General features: G+C 38.8%; 1 protein-coding gene across 16 annotated transcripts in view; it reads right to left on the bottom strand.

Annotated features, from left to right (window-relative positions):
* The window catches only part of CDC42BPA (CDC42 binding protein kinase alpha), a 302649-nt gene extending 286448 nt beyond the window's left edge, over positions 1 to 16201 (bottom strand). For 6 of the 16 annotated variants that reach the window (XM_063082820.1, XM_063082821.1, XM_063082822.1 and 3 more), the window contains exon 1: positions 14817 to 16186. In XM_063082820.1, the coding sequence (XP_062938890.1) occupies positions 14817 to 14994 (178 nt within the window). In that variant the 5' untranslated portion in view covers positions 14995 to 16186. Of the gene's footprint in view, positions 1 to 14816 lie in introns of all 16 variants that reach the window. The other 10 variants (XM_063082826.1, XM_063082831.1, XM_063082823.1 and 7 more) reach the window with 7 other exon arrangements.
* Positions 16202 to 18665: the final 2464 nt, after the last annotated feature.

The raw sequence follows: 18665 nt of genomic DNA, 5'->3' as shown, positions 1-18665 counted from the left end.
CCACTGTTGGGAATATACCCAGAGGAATGGAAATCATCAAGTCGAAGGTATACCTGTTCCCCAATGTTCATCGCAGCACTCTTAACAATAGCCAAGAGTTGGAACCAGCCCAAATGTCCATCATCAGATGAGTGGATACGGAAAATGTGGTACATCTACACAATGGAATACTACTCAGCTATAAAAACGAATGAAACACTGCCATTTGCAACAACATGGATGGACCTCGAGAGAATTATATTAAGTGAAACAAGTCAGGCACAGAAAGAGAAATACCACATGTTCTCACTTATTGGTGGGAGCTAAAAATTAATATATAAATTCACACACACACACACACACACAAAACCAGGGGGGGGGGAGAAGATATAACAACCACAATTACACAATTACTTGAAGTTGACACGACAAGCAAACAGAAACGACATTGTTGGGGGGGGAGGGGGGAGGGAGAAGGGAGGGAGGTTTTGGTGATGGGGAGCAATAATCAGCCACAATGTATATCGACAAAATAAAATTTAAAAAATAAATAAATAAATAAGTTTATGCTGGACATTGTGCAAATACGGTTAAACACATACATACTGCAAAAAAATTTCACTTGAAAAATTAGAGATTATGTGCATTTTACCTTATTCCTTCAAACAGTAGCACCCTCTTTGTCTTATCTCACCTCATTAAACTTGTTTACAGACTGCCAACTGCTAAAGAAGGGGATTATAAACTACTACTTATAAGAAATCACTTTTGGATTTTTGTCAATTTAAAAATAATTCATTTTTAAAAAGGAAGAAAATCACTTTTTAAATAAAACAGGAGAATCAAAGAGGAACAACTCCCTGACCTAAAAAAATATGAGCTTTATGCAATGTTTCAAGATTACAGCTATTGCTTCTAGCCTTGCATATAGCAAGTATAACGGCATTAATTCATTCAACCAATATTACCAAATGCCTGCTACGTTCCATGCACTTACTATGACAGGCACAGGGTGGGGGTGCGAGGGATAAAAGAGGAGTTTCCAAACAAATTAACCAATATGTGAAAAGGCATGGAATAGTCAAAGACATACTTTAATTAGTAAAAGAGTCAACATTTCATTTATAGCTGGAGTAAAAGGTCAGTGTGGTACAAAAAAGTGGCACAAGAGAATTTTAGGGATGCTGGGACTGTTCTGTACATTAACTGTGGTAGTGGTCACATGATTCTACATTAGTTAAAACTCATAGGATGCACAACAAAACAGTGAATTTTACTATATGTAAATTTGGGGGGGAACACAGTTGATTGTACATATCTGTGGGGTACAGTACGAAATATCAATACCAGTGTGCAATATGTGATGTTCAAATCAGGACAATTAGTATATTCATCATTACTATATGTAAATTTTTAAGAATTTTTTTATATTTTAAAGGTGAGAGTGGGAACTATAAATAAAATTACACACACACACATATGCATATATATACACATATACATATTTGTATACATATACACACACACAACGGTAAGCAGCCAGTCCTTTCTACCTCCTGAACAAGCCAGTCCTAAAGCCATTAGGTGGGGGAGATCAAGGTAGGCAGGAGGAGACCAGTCATATTGGACCAGAGTAGGGTGCTGAAAGCTGAGCTGGATGAAAAGGACGTCCGCATAAAAGAACTGCATGCACTGGAGGTGTCAGTGCCTGAGAGCATGAAGAGAGCATCCATGGTGTGGGAGGACAGCATGATATGAAGAGAAAAGTCTGGTGTGGTAGTCAGGGTCTGAGCAAGGTGAGGAGTACATCTGTGGGGGGAGAGAGAGACAGCAACCTGGCACAGGGAATCAAAGCTCAAGTTGGGTAAAGTTGCAGCTAGGCATGCGGTTCTAATGACAGATTAGGGTGAACAGGCCATCTGCATGAGGGAGGGGATGACAGCATTGATGTGAGATCAATTACATACTGAGAGATTGATCACATAAGTAAATATATTTAAAGACAATAAGAGCCAAGCTTCTCACTGTTGGAAAGGGGGGAAAAAAACCTAGAATGAACCCTGTAGTGTCAGATTGGAATGTGAAGTATTGGTGCAAACTCATGGTCTTATATATAAAAGGTACATATACTATATATACATATATATACACACATACATGCATATATATATATGTATATATATATGTGGTCATGAACTACATAAGGACATTTAGGTCAATGACAGACCACACATAAGTCGGAGGTCATATAGACTACAATGAAGCTGGAAAATTCCTTTTCTTTGTCTAGATATGTTCAAATACAGAAATACCATTGTGTTACAACTGCATACAGTATTCAATACAATAACATGCTGCACAGGATTGTGGCCTGAAGCATCTGTAGCAACAAGAAAGTGCTCAGAGTCATGGGGACACGTCAAAGGACAGGGAAGCCAACTTGAAGGGTTTCCTACTGGCAAAATCTGGGATTTGAGCCTCAAAATCAAGGATAGTAAAGAATTATAACCTAATGAATAAAACAGAAAATCACAGGCCCATACTGATATAAATAAATACAGTTTAATTAGGAAAGGATACTTAATTTCAAATACCTCCTCACAAAATACCTGTTAATTACAAAGGGGAAAAAGCAACTTTACGGTGGAGAAGCCTGGCAGGTCCAAAATGACCTTATGCAGTTCATGACCATATACATATAGTATATGTATCTTACATATATAAGACCATGGGTTTGCACCAATACTTCACATGCCAATCCAACACTACAGGGTTCATTCCAGGGTTTTTTTTCCCCTTTTCCAACAGTGAGAAGCTTGGCTCTTTAATATATTTACTTATGTGATCAAGTAATCAAGTAATGGGGCAATATATATATAATCGTGCACCCTCGATAGGATGCAATGAAAAGAACACAGCATCCCCTCTGTGATATTCTTGCCAAAGATGTATTATCTAAATTTAACCATGAGGAAACAAATCCAGATGGGGTTACTGCAAATACTGCAAAATAAATGGCCTACAATCTTCAAAAGAGTCAAAGTCATGAAAGTTGAGAAAAATCTGAAGACTTGATCCAGACTGAATGACACTAGAAGACATGACATCAAAATGTGACACGATTCTGAACCGAATCCTTTTGCTATAAAGATATTATTAGGGCAACTGACAAAACTCAAATGAAGTCTAAAGATTAGATGATAGTAACACATCAATGTTAATTTCTTAATTTTAATAGGTGTATTGCAGTTATGTAGAAGAATACCGAAAATATACACAAACATATTTGGGGATGGTAAGACGTCAGGTAGGTAATTTACTCTCAAATGGTTCAGGAAAAAAATTGTACTGTACTTGCAATTTTTTTGTAAGTTTAAGATTGTTTCAAATTTTTTTAAAATTATTTTTTATAAAAGTGAAGAAAAATATTAGGGAAGTAGATAATGACCATATAAAAAATTCTGTATCCCACTCTAAGAAGTTTAAATGTCCTCCTAAAAGCTATCAGTAGTCATTGAAGGATACTAAGGAGGATGCTGACATGATCAAAGGATCATGATACAAGTGTTTTTTTTAAAAAAATTGCTTCTACTAAATTAAGGTCCTGGATGCATAAGAGTCACAATATTTTCAGGTTAGAGGAACATGTAATAATGAAGTTACAAATTACTTAGCACTGAATGGAAAAACAAAAGCATGGTTAATAAGGTCGATAAGATTCAAGAATGTAATCCATTTACTCACATTTAGTAGAGAAGTCAGTTGAGCCAGACGCATACAAAAGTTGAATAAAACCAGAATAACCCATGAGCGGCTGCTTTTAATTGGGATTACCACAGGCACACAGGCAAAGGAAACAAACATGATCCCAACAATCACGACCTCAAGCAATGGAACACAGCAATGGACTTCTGAAGAAATTGTCAACTTAGCATGCGCCATTCAGAAACAGGTGACACATTACAAAGGCATGCAGCAAAAAGAGAGAAATAGAAATTACACTAGACTTGCAAATACTATTGTGGTTTTAACCATAAACTCTAGGAAAATACTTATAAGTACAGAGCATGGAAAAGTTTTATGACATCATATCAATATGTCAGCTTCACTACATACCTGAGCTTTTAGTCTGTTTTTAAATGTTTCTTGGTTATGACTTTTGGTCAGAGCAAAACCACAAGTAGCTGGCAATACAATCTCAAAATGGGGTTTTAATAACTGTCTCCTAGTGACTTTTCCTAAGCTTTTCAAACAAGTATTTTTTTAAAGTCTCAGGAAAGAACACTTCTAAGTAGATGCCTGACTGCTTTTAACAGCATCTGAGTCAACTTGGGGCATTAGCCACTCCCAGTAAACACTGAGAGACTCAAGGATGGGATTCTTGCTACAGCGGGACAACTATACCGCTTTAGCCAAATTCTCATAAAATCTAATTAGCTTTGTTCTATTTCATAGCCATCACAGTCTCTATCCCAAATTCTGTACAATGGTTAGAGAAGTAACTAAATTAGAAAATGATCAAGCTTTGAAAAAAAAAAATCACTAGGTTAACAGGAGCAACTTGGCAAACCAAGAAGTGCACATATAAACTCCTCAAAGGCATATATCAAGTCTTAGTCCTCCTTTGTGTATAAATATACACACACCCGATGCAGAACTCCACGACAGCTTAATACTGTGGTACTAGCTTTTAGGTGATACAAATGGAAGTGCTTTTTAAAAAAAAAAAAATGTAAAGGATAAAGGCAAAGCATTCAAACCCTCACCTTTGTTTGGAGTTTAATGTAAATTGTGACAATGTAGTAGAAGAATTTAGTAAGCACTTTCTGTCACATAACCAGTTTAAAGGCTCTGCCACTGCATTTCCCAAACTCTGCAGCTGTTCCTCATAAAAAAGGTTCTAGAGTTAAATAACTTCAGCAAATTCTAGGTAAAACAAAGTTAAAAAAGTTTCTGTACTGCAGAACTTTTTGAAATTTTTCTATGATAATTTGCTTTGTAATATACAAAAAGGGATACAATAAGCGCTATTTTCCAATCTTACATATCCACTGAATCATGAATTTTCAGAATATTCATTTACATCTCTTGAAATATAGCTTAGGAAACACTAGTATACATTGTTCATTTTTTTCCTACTTACTGTCAGACCACAACATGCATTAATGGGTACTACATAATTTTTAGCACATAAAATGTGCTAAGTGAACCACACACCAATATTCTTTCATGATAACTTTAACCTTCTGAGTTGAGGTTTAGAACTCTACCACTGATTTGCAGATTGGAGCTACATAAATATAAACGTAACTAGTCATTTCATAATACTTAGTGTTGGTGATGGAAAGACTGGGCATTGGTTTAATATTTACCAAAAAATAGTTCAGTTAATAACAACAAAATGTTCCAATGCAAAATATCTTATCCTAAAAGACAGTAAGATACTGTTTGCATAGTCACACAAAGACATCTCCAGTGCCAACATAACTTAATAAAACATTATCAGTAAAATATGCATATGTTTGTTAATGGTAAAAGTTATTTACATACTCATTTGAGTACAGCTATACATTTTAATTATAGCTTGAAAATGGCATTTTAGTTCTTCCTTTAACATAAAGCTAGATAGAATAGAAATTTTAAAAACAGAATGGGAAACAAGCTGACAAAATACAACTATAAATCACTAGAAAAGGAAAAATCCTAAACCAACTTTCAACCTTTTGGCAAAATCAGCTATTATGATGATGTCCATTTTTTTACAGATGAGAAAACAGACTTAGAGAGGTTAAGTAACTTGCCTAAATCACCCAGCCAATAATCAGAGGAGTCTGTCTGAATCCAAAGCCTCTCCTCTTTACCAAAACAGTATTATTAGTTCAGAACAGGACTATTTCAGGTTAAGGTGTTCTCCTTGTAGATCTTCACCGTGGAAACTCTAAGTAAACTGAAAAAAAGCTTTATCACTATGAACACAGCAAACTGAATAGAAGGTGTTTTTCTCATTGATTAAGCCTACAGTGACAAGTATACATTTTCTCATTTACGTATAGTACATATAAATAGGTGATGGCTCTTGAAACATACAGCTTCACAGATACAATGTTATAAATAATAGTAAAGTTCCCACCTAGTCCAAAAGTCTGAAACCAACCACTTAGCTAAAACCCTGTTACCTTGGAAAAACAACACTTAACACTATGATGGATTCTAAAATTGCATGAGTCCATAGTCTTTTCCTCTTTTTTTTTTTTTGTTTTTTTTAAAGATGACCGGTAAGGGGATCTTAGCCCCCCACTTGGTGTTGTCAGCACCATGCTCACCCAGTGAGCTAACCAGCCATCTCTATATGGGATCCGATCCCATGGCCTTGGTGTTATCAGCACCACACTCTCCCAAGTGAGCCACGGGCCGGCCCCATAGTCTTTTCCTTTTAAACATCACAAAATAATGAATGAAATCTTTTAAGATAGACAACAGTTTTGCAGCATGTTACAATTACAGTAACTAAAGCTCCAAAAGACAGAAGTGAGAATGTGAATGCCTATACATGAAGAAAAACAAGTTTAATTAGAGCAAGAAAAGGACATAAATAGAGAATTCTCAGTAATTTCAAGGACTTTAGGGGTTGACAGCACAAGTTCACTATTATATGTCATTCCATTCTACTTCAAAGGTGCTTTTCTTAGACGTAATTGTATCAACAGCATCACTCTTACCCTACTCCACTACGATAAAGTTTACCTTTCAGCTCACATGACTTTCACACATGAAACAATTAGAAGTCTACAACCATTAAGTAAAATATGACTTATTCAAATTTGGATTCTCTCTCCAAACCACACAGTATCCCAAAGTTTCTCTCAAAATTTCTTTCTAACCCTGATGCTCAGAAAGTTACAAGAAAAACCATGAACTCATACTGAAAGAGCATTTCCCAAAGTGTGTTCCATGGAGCATGGGTTGTCAAACCATCCTCCAGATACTCTGCAAAAAGATGATTCTATAATCAGATAAACTTCATAAATTCTAGGATAATCTGCAATATTTTTAATGTTAAATTTTGTCTAAAGTAGTTTCCCAAACTTATCCATGTAAACATTCCCCCCGCCAACACACACACACACACACACACACACACACACACACACACACACACACACACACACACACACACACACACACAGAAAGTACCTATTAATATCCTATGGATTTCCAGAATACATTTTGAAACTAGGGAAGAGGCCAGAGTGAAGAGACCCTAATTCCATAACAGAAGCAAACACTTCATTGAAGTTGTTGTCCTTTCCCCATGTAGATTCTTGGCACCCCTGTTGAAAATCAGTCAGCTATAATTGTGTGGGTTTATTTCTGGGCTCTCTATTCTGTTCCATTGGTCTATTTGTCTGTTTTTATGCCAGTACTATGCTGTTTTGGTTACCATAGCTTTATAGTATATTTTGAAGTCAGGATGTGTGATGCTGTACACTGTACAAAGTACAACTTTGTTCTTTTTGTTCAAGGCTGCTTTAGCTATATGGAGTCTTTGTGATTCCATACTAACTTTAAGATTGTTTTTTCTATTTCTGTTAAGAATGTCGTTGGTATTTTGATAGGGATTGTATTGAATGTGTAGAGTGCTTTGGGTAATATGGACATTTTGATGCTGTTAATTCTTCCGACCCATGAACATGGGATATCTTTACATTTATTTGTGTCCTCTTCAGTTTTTTTTTCACCAATGTATATATAGTTTTCATTGTAGAGGTCTTTCATCCCCTTGGTTAAATTTACTCCCAGGTAGTTCATTTTTTTGGTAGGTATTGTGAATGGGATTACTTTCTTCACTTCATCTTCAGCTATGTTGTTATTGGCATATACAAAGGATACTGATTTTTCTGTGCTAATTTTGTATCCTGCCACTATACTGAATTCAATTATTAATTCTACTCAAGGTGCTGGGAAAACTGGATATGCACATGCAGAAGACTGAAGCTAGACCCCTATCTCTCACCATACACAAATGTCAACACAAAATGGATTAAAGACCTAAATTTAAGACCCAAAACTACAAAACGACTAGAAGAAAACATAGAGGAAATGCTACACAAAATGGGAGTGACAGCGCTTTTTTCAGCAAGACCACAAAGGCATGGGCAACTAAAGCAAAAGTACACAAATAGGACTACATCAAACTAAAAAGTTTCTGCACAAGGGACAGTATCAACAAAATAAAGAGACAACCTACAGAATGGGAGAAAGTGTTTGCCAACTACACCGCAGACAAGGGGCTAATATCCAGAACATATAAGGAATTCCGCACCAAAAAAAACCAAATCACCCAATTAAAAAATGGGCAAAGGACCTGAAAGATGACATACAAATGGCCAAGCATGTGAAAAAAATGCTCAAAATCACTAATCATCAGGGAAATGCAAATTACAACCACAGTGAGATATCTCACTTGAGTTAGAATGGCTGTTAACAAGGCAGAAAATAACAAATGCTAGCAAAGATGAGCAGAAAAGGGACATTCTCCTATACTGCTGGTGAAAATGTAAATTGGTACAGCCACTGCAGAAAGCAGTTGTGGAGGCTCCTAAGAAAACTAAAAATAGATCTACTTTACAACCCAGCTATCCCACTACTAGGTTTATATCCAAAGGAAATGAAATCAATATCACAGACACCTGCACTCTCATGTTCATTCACAGTAGCTAGGAGATGGAATCAACCTAAATGCCCATCAGCGAATGTATAAAAAACTGTGGTATATCCACACAATGGAATATTATTCAGCTATCAAAAAAATGATATCCTGTCGTTTGCAGCAACATGGATGGAACTGGCAACTATCATGGTAAGTGAAGTAAGCCAGGCACAGAAAGACAAATACTACATAATATCACTCATATGGAATCTAAAAAAACACAGAAGTAGGGAGTAGAATATTGGTTACCAGAGGCTGGGTGGGGAGGAAAAGGGAGAGGAGGAGAAGTGGTGGATTAAGAGCTACAAAATGTTATCTACCTTAAGTGAATCACTGTGATCACTGTACAATATATACATGTATTGAAACAACACACCATACCCCACAAATAAGTACAAGTAAATGTTAAAATAAAATTAAAAAGACAAAAACAAAAAGAAGCAAACAGTTCAACGAGGAAGAATTAAGGGACTAATAGTGGGATTGAAAAGGAGGAGGCAGGTCCTTGTGCCTCCTGTTATCATGCAAGACACAGTCTGCTCTCCTATAGAGGCAGGTAAAGAAGCACTAGAATGGGCAGGGGTGTAGCCAACAGAAGCATAACCATTCCCCACCTACTGCCTGGAAGAAGAGTGGAAATCGTAGAGAGGAAGTGTGGAGAAGCTAACTAGGAAGAGCAATCTTAAGCTCTGATCATCATCAATGTGGAAGAAAAGGAAATCCCCTAGAGCTGGAAAGGAGTTTTATACACAGTGACAAAAGACAGCCATTCTTATGTCTGGGATGACCTAAACTTATGGTGTGGGTCATTCAAAAACAAAACGTATTATGCAAAGAACTTCTTGACTCATCAAGATATAGCAAAAGCAGCTGATCAATTCCTGGTCTTCAATACTTAAAACCTGAGGTCACTCTCACTGGCAGTTTCAAGAATTAACAAGGGATGAGAAAAATCTGATAGAGCGAGCAAATAATCACCACATCTACCCTAGAATTCATCTGGAGTAATGGAAAGATACAGCCCAGAAACAACTACCATTGTTAACGGGTTACATGGTTATCCTCAAATTCAACAAGCTTATCTACCTCTGACAATCAATGAAAGTCAACACCCATTGGCCCAAAGTCAGAAAAGGAAAATGACAAAAGAGGCAATGAATCAAAGAAAACACAAAGGAGTGAAGCTAATTTGTCTGTCCATTAAGTTCTTCTAAATTAAAAATAGCCAGTCATTCACAAGTCAAACTGAAGTAGCAACCCAGGAACACAGTGTTTTCATTATCACACTCTCTCTCCCCATTTATTCTCATTCTCTCCCCCGCCTCTCTCCAAGTATCTTGTCCCTATCTACACTCCTTCCCTCCACTGAGTTCTTCAGTCTGTCCCTAATCTATTATGTGTCCTTTCTGCAAAAAGGAACTATATCTATATATTTCCAGTTAAACAATCAACATTTTATATAGCTTCATCTACACAAAAGTATTTCAAACTCTTTTGATCTCAATCTCAAGAAATACAAGATGAGCAGAAAAGAAATGCAAGAAAACACAAGTGTTTTGAATAATACTTATTTTTTCTACATATAACATACCTGATATTTTCTATTCCAGTCTAATTTTTTAAATGATGGTTAGACTTAGGAAATTGATTTTAAAATCTATCACTACCAGCAGGATAAAAACAATGAGCTACATACACAACACACTAGAAGTAAGTAACAAAAGAGAGTAAGTTTTGGGAAAAAAAATTTGACTGCACAGAAGAGTGGTACAATAAAATATTAATCTGTGCTAAATTCAGTGCTTTTACCTAAAACAGCCTGGGCTTACTATGGAAGTCCTAAGATTTAGTAACATTTCACACAATTTCCAACACATTACACTATTTTTTTCTATAGTATGCTAAGGTATGCCTTACATTTCCATATGAAATAAATAAATTTCTAAAATTCTTGAAGTGTTAGTCCTGACATCCTGTTCTCATTCATAAAGCAATAGTCTTCAAAAAAAAAAAAAAAAAAACGATGATGTTCTAAAAACGATTACTAACGAATATCAAGTTGTTGCACTAACTAATATAATCTGGCAACTATCTCTGTCTGATTTCTTTTTTAAAAAGAGAGACAGAAGAGAAAAAAAGAGGAGAGAGAAATGGAATAATAATAGCCACCACTTATTAAACATGCTTCTACCATGTGCCCACACTGTGTAAGATAATTGTACTCATTCACTATCTGTATTACAATAGAATATTGCAAGGCTAGTATAAAAGAAACAAGTGCCCAGCCTATATTTCTGAAGAAATTTATGATGACCCTAATTGAGGGCTTAAGCAAAAATAAATTTAACCATCTAAGTTAAATAAACATGGTAAGTTCTAGGCAGGAAAAGCTAACAGTGAGGAAAAGCAGACATGAGGAAGAAAGGATCCTAGAAAAGACTCAGATCCTTCTAATCAAGCCATTATCAGCTCACTTAATTAACCCACACATGAAAAAATGTGAACAGCTTTAAAACTACTCAAATAAAAGAGAAAGTTTAAACCGTAGTACCTGCTGATGTGCTCTAGTAACACGTTTATTAACCAGACTATTCTCTGTGTATATACATAAAATCTGAATAAGCTATAAAGTTACTGTTATTTATGATAATCTGTATGAAATGTTACAAAGTCCAAGAGTCAGAAAGCATCAAAAAAAAAAAAAAGTTATTCACATACAGATAGCCTTGCATATTTCTTCTGCATTGAGTAATACTATTTTACATCTATTTTTTAAGTAAATTAGTAAAGATTTCCCTAAAATTCCAATTTCCCATTCCAAAGTAGGGGGGTGGCCAACTCGATGAATAATGTACTCATTCAAGCATTACTAGCAAGTTAGTTTGTGATGTAAAAGTTAGTTTTACTCCTACAACTCTACTGAAACTTACTCCAGAGTTATATTACTGACATCCAAACTATTATTTTATAAACATAGAAACCATAATCATTTCAACAACTTAAAAAACAAAGAAGACAAAAAATATAATCTTTTAAATCTTATTGCCTATACCTGGGAAATAACATATATTATTAAATTAAAAAGTGTTCTATGGACTTATGGCACTCATTCCCTTGCTCTCTAATGCCCAATGGCTTAATCCCCTCTCTCTCTCTCCTGCTCTAGTTATTTCCTCCCTCGGGCCATTAGCACCAAGGGCAAGGAATGCTGTCAAAGAAAAACAACGTATCTGACTTTGAATGGTCAGTTTTCTTATTGTCATGATACTGTTATGAACAAAACATTAACTGTACCAACATGACGTGAAATGGGCAATAATTAGGAATATAATAAAATTGATGGAAATAAAGCAATGGTTACGAATCATGGCTGGCTCCATTTGTAAAAATAACCTATCATCAGCATAAAAATAAGGCATATCTAGATGACAATTTCATTAATGTAAATACCAAACACAAATATATAGCATGTAATACAAAGTATTTAACTACACTGCTCTCTGTTGCAAATACTGGGTCTTTTAAGGATTTTATGTAAAAGACGCACTCTTTTGGGGTATTGAAAATCAAATTAAAAATTATATCATTTAAGGCAAATCTAAATTATCAAATTTAACCTGAACAAACCCTGTAAATCATCATCAGAAACCAAAAAAAAAATAATGTTTAAAAAATTAAACTGAGGTCAATTCACAATCTGGAAACTTCCTTAATCTAAATTGTTATATAATCTTAGATAATGAGAAGAGGACATTTCTCCAAAATGTAGCAATCAATTTACACATGAAGAACAGCTCATCTATTTCAATGCTTATGTGAAGAGACTGGCATTCCCAACCTAAATTCTCAAATAACTTAAAGACAGTAAATAATATTACCCATGATACATCTCCTGACAGCTTCTCCATTCCTAACTTTCTCTTCTTACTCTTTACCCAAACTTCTTTGGTTGATAACTCCCACTTTCAAGAAGTCATACTCCGACTTAAAAATGCCTGATACTTAACAGACACTGCTTGGCCCCAAAGTCTACAAAACAATTCCTTTAAAATTCTAATCTCTTGTTCTCTGTTACTGAAAAACAATAGGGGTTTACTTAAGAAATTGTACATTTGTGTTATGCCATATATCAGACTTTTAAAAAGACAAAACGTGAAGAGTAGCACTAAAACTTAATTTACTTTAAATTTTGTAAAGTCCCTGGTTTGAAGTTATTTAAAATACATTAATAAAAACAAAATGTATTTTGGCCAAATACTTATTTGATTTTTTGACTTAAGTGAAAATATATATAAACAAGGTATTTTCATACATTTAGAAGAAACAACATCCAAGAAAACATATTTATTTAATGGAAAATATCCATAAATAAAGCAAAATAATCTCACGGCATAAAACTACTACGTAAACTCCAATAACCAGAAGACAATGGAGAATATGGTCTTCCCTTTTATCTCAAATCATTTAAAATTATATGAGGGGGTCTTCAAAAATCTCATGGAAGGATTCGTATTATCTTTTAATTCCATTTTTCCGCTAACTTTTTGAAGTACCCTCATATTTACTACTGACACAAAGAGTTCTCCCATCGTTTGGCAAGTGAGAAAGGACATTAAATGACAATCATAATCACAGACTAGAGTGTCACCGTGAAACTATAATTTAAGAACTCAAATTCCAACTCTCAAAGTACCAAAACCTTTTAAGTCTTCGAAAGAAAACACTATAGTATGGCTACATTTATGAAACATGGGTTGTAAACCTACATATGCTTTATATTTCGCTCTACACAGAAAAATAAAAGACATATACTCACAAAACCAGTACCAAAGTCAAAACTGCCTCAATCTTTAAAGAGAAGTCACTTGAAAGACAGTTTAGATTTCTTACATTCCCAACAGGAGTCTGGTAATCTGTTTTTCAAAATCATCCAGTTTACATTTACATATTTCTTAAAAACCTCACGACATCATGTTCCTAGAAATCTTCTGATACTGCCAAACTGAATAATTAAAGTCATTATGTATAGGCATTCTTGAATCAGTGGTTTTACCAGTGAGAAATGCTGAATAAATTTCAAATCCAAAAAAAAAAAAAACCGAAAACAATCAGCACTTGACTTTCACTTCAGGAAAATAAAGCTTTACTTGCGAACAAAGATATTTCAGTATAAAAGCTTCCAACAAACTAAATTACTAGTATTCAAAAGGTACAATGCACTATGTGGCCAACGTCGTTCAGAAACCGATGGGCCACTGCAGATCTGAGCGAGGACGCGTACTTCTCCCAACTGAGAACTTGTGGACGTTAGAGTGCGCCCTGGATGTAACATCCGAGGCTGGAGAACTTCAGCCGAGCCTCCAAGCTTGAAGGTCACATGCAGCCTGTGCGCCCATCACTGATCTGTCCCACTACAGTAGGTCTCCAAATCACATCTACGCTTAGACGAACGAAGCCAAAAATCTAACCAGTTTAGACATAAACTCAATATAGAGGAAAATCTAACTTCAGTGGGAGCTGCCCCCAAACATTCTCCATCAACTACTACCACAAAAAATTTTTTTAACTATTTGTCATTTCATCTTACAAACACCATTTTGAGAAAATCCACATGTAGTAGTTTCCTTTGCTTGTACTGTATAAAAATAAAACCCACTGATCACCACCTTCAAGTTCCTGCAGACCTCAGGTAAACACAGATTATTTTAATATCTCCTCCCATTTCCAGAGTGATTTCCAAAGTCTGGGAAGGAATGTTTCCACCAATAAATACCTTTCAATTGTTCGGCTGTTATAAGGCCATGCATTCATTAACTGTGAGCAATAACGCATTTTTGCCCATTACAGAATTTACTTAAAAATCTCTTACTGCTTACCTAAAAACAAATTCATCACCATAAGTTCCACATTAGCTAGGCCTTACATCAAGGCAACAATTGAGCAGCATGGTTTTACTCCCACGAAAACATCTACCAAAAACTAAGAAAAAAAAAAAAATCTTAAATAACTAGTGTCTATATCCTCTTATTGTGAATTTTCTTCTTTCATTCCAGAGCAGAGAGTTTACTCGTGATAACTCTAACCATTAAATAAGACCGAGAGAATTTCATTAACAAGACCAACTCACCCCATTCTAGGTATTCAAGGATGTTCTTCTCTCTTCTCAGTGGAGAATTATTGCATTCATCATACAGGCAGACGAGTATATCCAGTAAGGTCTCCACACTGAAGCACTGCCCATGGGTCTGAGCGGGCCCGTCCAAAATAAGCTGCTCCAACTGCCTCAGACGCACTTCTCCAGACATGTTGGCTTCAGTGTCTGCTGCTTTTCCTTTAAATTATTACTACGACTTTTACTACTACTACTTGACCCTAAATTCTAAAAGGTGTGGTTTTAAAAACAAACCACTTGTTATTCAAACAACTGCCAGGCAGTGCCGGTGCTGAATGAAACATCCAACACACCAGTCACCTCACTGTCACTGAAGCGTCAATTTCACCCATATACATATATCTGGAGGGTGAGTTGCCATAAAATATATACTTAATACAGTTTTTAAAGAATAATACAATTAAATCGTATATTTAAATAAAATAATTAAAAGTACAACTAAAGAGTCAACACTTCTTTTAAAGAAAAAAACAAAAAACAACTCTTCTCCTTCATTCAAACTTCAGCTCGTGCAACCTAATCCTGAAACGAATCCGGTTGCATCAGGAATGAATAAAGTCCGATTTGCATCAGCAATTCACTTCCAGGGAAGAAGAAAAACAGAAAACGGAGGGAAAAAAAACAGAGAGAGAACGTATAGAAGGGGGAGGGAAAACCAAAAAATCCTGCTGCAAGTCCTTCCAGCCGCCACTTGGATAACGCATCAGCGGCGACCGCTCCTGCGGGAAGGGAGGGGAGCGAGGTCCCCGAAGCAGCCGCTGGGCTCGGGGCGCGCCAAGTCCGGCCCGGAGGCGGCTTTTCCTTTCTCCTCCCGCGCTCTGTCTTTCTTAAGGCTGTGCAGGGAGTCCCTTTTCCAACGGATTCCGGGGAAAACTCGTCATTTTCCTCCCGGCTGCTCGCAGGGGCCTGAGCCGCGTCGCGCCCGGGGGTGGGAAGGCGGGCTGCGGGCGGCCCCCGACCCCGGGCTCCCGGAGCAGCGGCTACTTGGCCGCCCGAGCCCGCTCCATGTCGGTGGTCACCCGTGGGCCGCGCCGCGCCGGCCGGAGAGAGCCGGGTCTCCCCCCACAGCGCGGCCGCCGCGCCGGAGACGCCCGACGCCCCTGGCGGGGGAGGAGGGGGTGCGCGTCCGAATTCAAAGGCCACGGGCGGCGGCGGCGCGGGCGGCTCCTTCCCCCGCTTCTCCACAGCCCCGGCTGAAGGGCATCTTTCCTCGGCGAGGACGGAGGCGGCCGAGGCGCAAGACGGGGACTGCGTGCCGCGGCTGAGGAGCCCCGAAGCTGCCGCAGCCCGGCTCGCAACCACTCCCTTCCTCTCGCGGCCGGCCCGCCCCCGCCTCCCCCGCTCCTCCCGCGCTCGCGCCCGGGGCTCAGCGAGGCTCCTCCGTCTCCGGCGCACGCAGGCGGCCGCTCGCCGACGCGTCCGGACCCAAGATGGCGGCCGCCCTCCCCCGCGCGCGCGCGCCCGCCCTCGCCTCCCCGACCCCGCCCGCGCCCGCGCCCCGCGGCCCATCCCGGGCGGCGTCGTGCGGCCGGGCCCAGTCGAGGCCCGGGAGGGGGAGCGGGCGGCCGCCACGGGGAATGCAGGGATACGGGAGGACTGCGGGGGAGGCCGAGGCGGCGGCTGAGGCGGCAGGACGGGCGCGGGCTGGCTCCCCGGGGCTTCTCGTCGGGGTCGCGGAGCGCGGCTTCCTCCTCGTCCTCGGAGCCGCCGCCTGCCCCGCACGTGCGCTCGGGGGGCCCAGCCGCGGACGGCTCTCGGGTCCCCAGGGTTGTGGGACAGGCGGCGCCTCCCTCGCCGCCCCTCACCTGCTCGCCCCCCGCCCTCCACCTTCAGGTCTTGTCCCCTCCAGAGGAACCATGGCTGGGGTGGCGAATGACAGCACTTCCCGTGGCATTTCCCAGGACAAAAACAAGGACAGGGTCGTGTGTGTCAGCGTCTAAGTCATGCGTGGGTCCGCGCAGAGGACAGAATTCCCCAGCTGCAGTCCCCAAAGTTTCCCCGCGTGAAGCCCAGTGTTGTCTCCTCCGGGGCTTTCTAGCTGCTGCCCGGACCAAGGTGACCGCCTGCAGCGGATTCAGCCGATGGAGGGATCAGGACAGGTCAGCACCGTCATCAAACCTACACCCCCTGTTTGCACACACTTGTAACCCGGTGGCACAATGCGGGAATCTGGGCAGCAAAGGCAAAGCACTGAGAGCTACGACACCTGATGCCTGCAGGGCCCTTCCAGTTTTTTTGTGAAATCTTGGCTTTGGGAGAGCTCCTTACAAATTCTCATGGAAGATCCCACATTTACATTAATATCGCTAAACTGGGTAATTGCATTTCTGTTATCTCCTCTCTAAATGGCCATCTCCTTTGTAGTCTTTCTCCAGAATACAATTATTTGATTCTTTTCCCATACCCGTGGGGCAGCTATGTTAATGCCCACAATTGCATCTTTTTACATCTCCCTAAAACGGAAGCCGAGGAAGAAATAGAAATGAAGGGCTAGACGTGAAGTCTAAAAATGAATGCTAACAAATTATTCGAATTGTTATGATTCACAAAACAATATTTTCGTAAATTTTTTTGTGTGTGTGAAATCTACCGTTAGCAAGTCTTCGCTTGCCCGGCTTAAATAAGAACAGCATTATTTTCAATGTGCTCTCGAGAGTGATACTTAGATTCAGAGAAAAGGTCAGACAGTTGTTTCCAGCCATGACATTTTTGTACGTGTGTTGTCTAGTTATGAAAAAGTAATAGGAAAGCGAAAAGAAAAACTTAACCCTAACACAGAGAGTAATCAATATTTTGGTGTTCATTTTTTAAGTCTTTTTCCTATGCATTTTAACAAAAATGTAAAAGATGGTCTTATAGCCTCCTGTTTGCAATTAGCAATATAGTATGAGTATCTTTCCAGGTCAACAAATACTCTTCCCCAATATGATTTTTAATAGTGACGCTAACACATCTTAACAATTTCATTTGACCATGAGTGTAGTAGCAAAGACGGAAACCGTTTCTTCTACTTTTTCTAGTGCAGTACACCAAAGAACTGGCACCAAGATACCTGTCGTCTTCAACTTATAAATAACTCTCAAGAAGTTTAAAAGAAAAGAACCTAAAACCTATTAGATCTCAATAAATGCTAATTAACAAAGGAAGTATATGAGATGCAGATATGTTTTCTAACAAAAGAGTCAAGCTGCCAGTACTTTCTTTACCTATTCTGTTAGTACTGGGTACCACCCACAGTCCAGGGATTGATGGTTACTAAATAACGCTTTCCACCAGAGTGGAGGAGAGATTTTATTTTCATTTTTAACACACACACACACACACACACACACACACAAAGAGAAGAAAGAAGGTTGAATTCAATCAATTTTGCTTGAATAATTCAAGCCCAGAGACTTAATAATTAACTAGGCACTAAATGCATTGTGCGGGGTGTTATTTTAAATGTTCCCGTTGAAGTGTGAACATGCTTGTTAATGAAACCAGTCTTAAGCCAAAGAAAGGCGCAGCCCCAGAAGCCATGCAGTGCTCGAAGGGCTCCTGCAAAGCAAGAGTGCCACCGGCTGCCTGGCAGGGTATTCTTTGGGAAAAGAGCCTGGAGGGGGGTCTTCTTTGTGAAATTCTGCCTGGGGGCCTGGAGATTAGACGTGTACCACTGCAAATACCCAATCTGTTTGAAATAATCAGAGAAAATTTTATGAAAATGCTGGAAATTAATCTGACCTTCCAGAAAAGAAAGGACAGGAGAAGACAAGATAGGAGAACGGAAAGAGGGACAAAGCAGGACAAAGTTTAAGCCTGGTC

Source organism: Cynocephalus volans, chromosome 18 (assembly GCF_027409185.1).
Source record: "Cynocephalus volans isolate mCynVol1 chromosome 18, mCynVol1.pri, whole genome shotgun sequence".
Lineage (NCBI taxonomy): Eukaryota > Metazoa > Chordata > Mammalia > Dermoptera > Cynocephalidae > Cynocephalus > Cynocephalus volans.
This window is presented reverse-complemented; position numbering and strand designations above follow the sequence as displayed.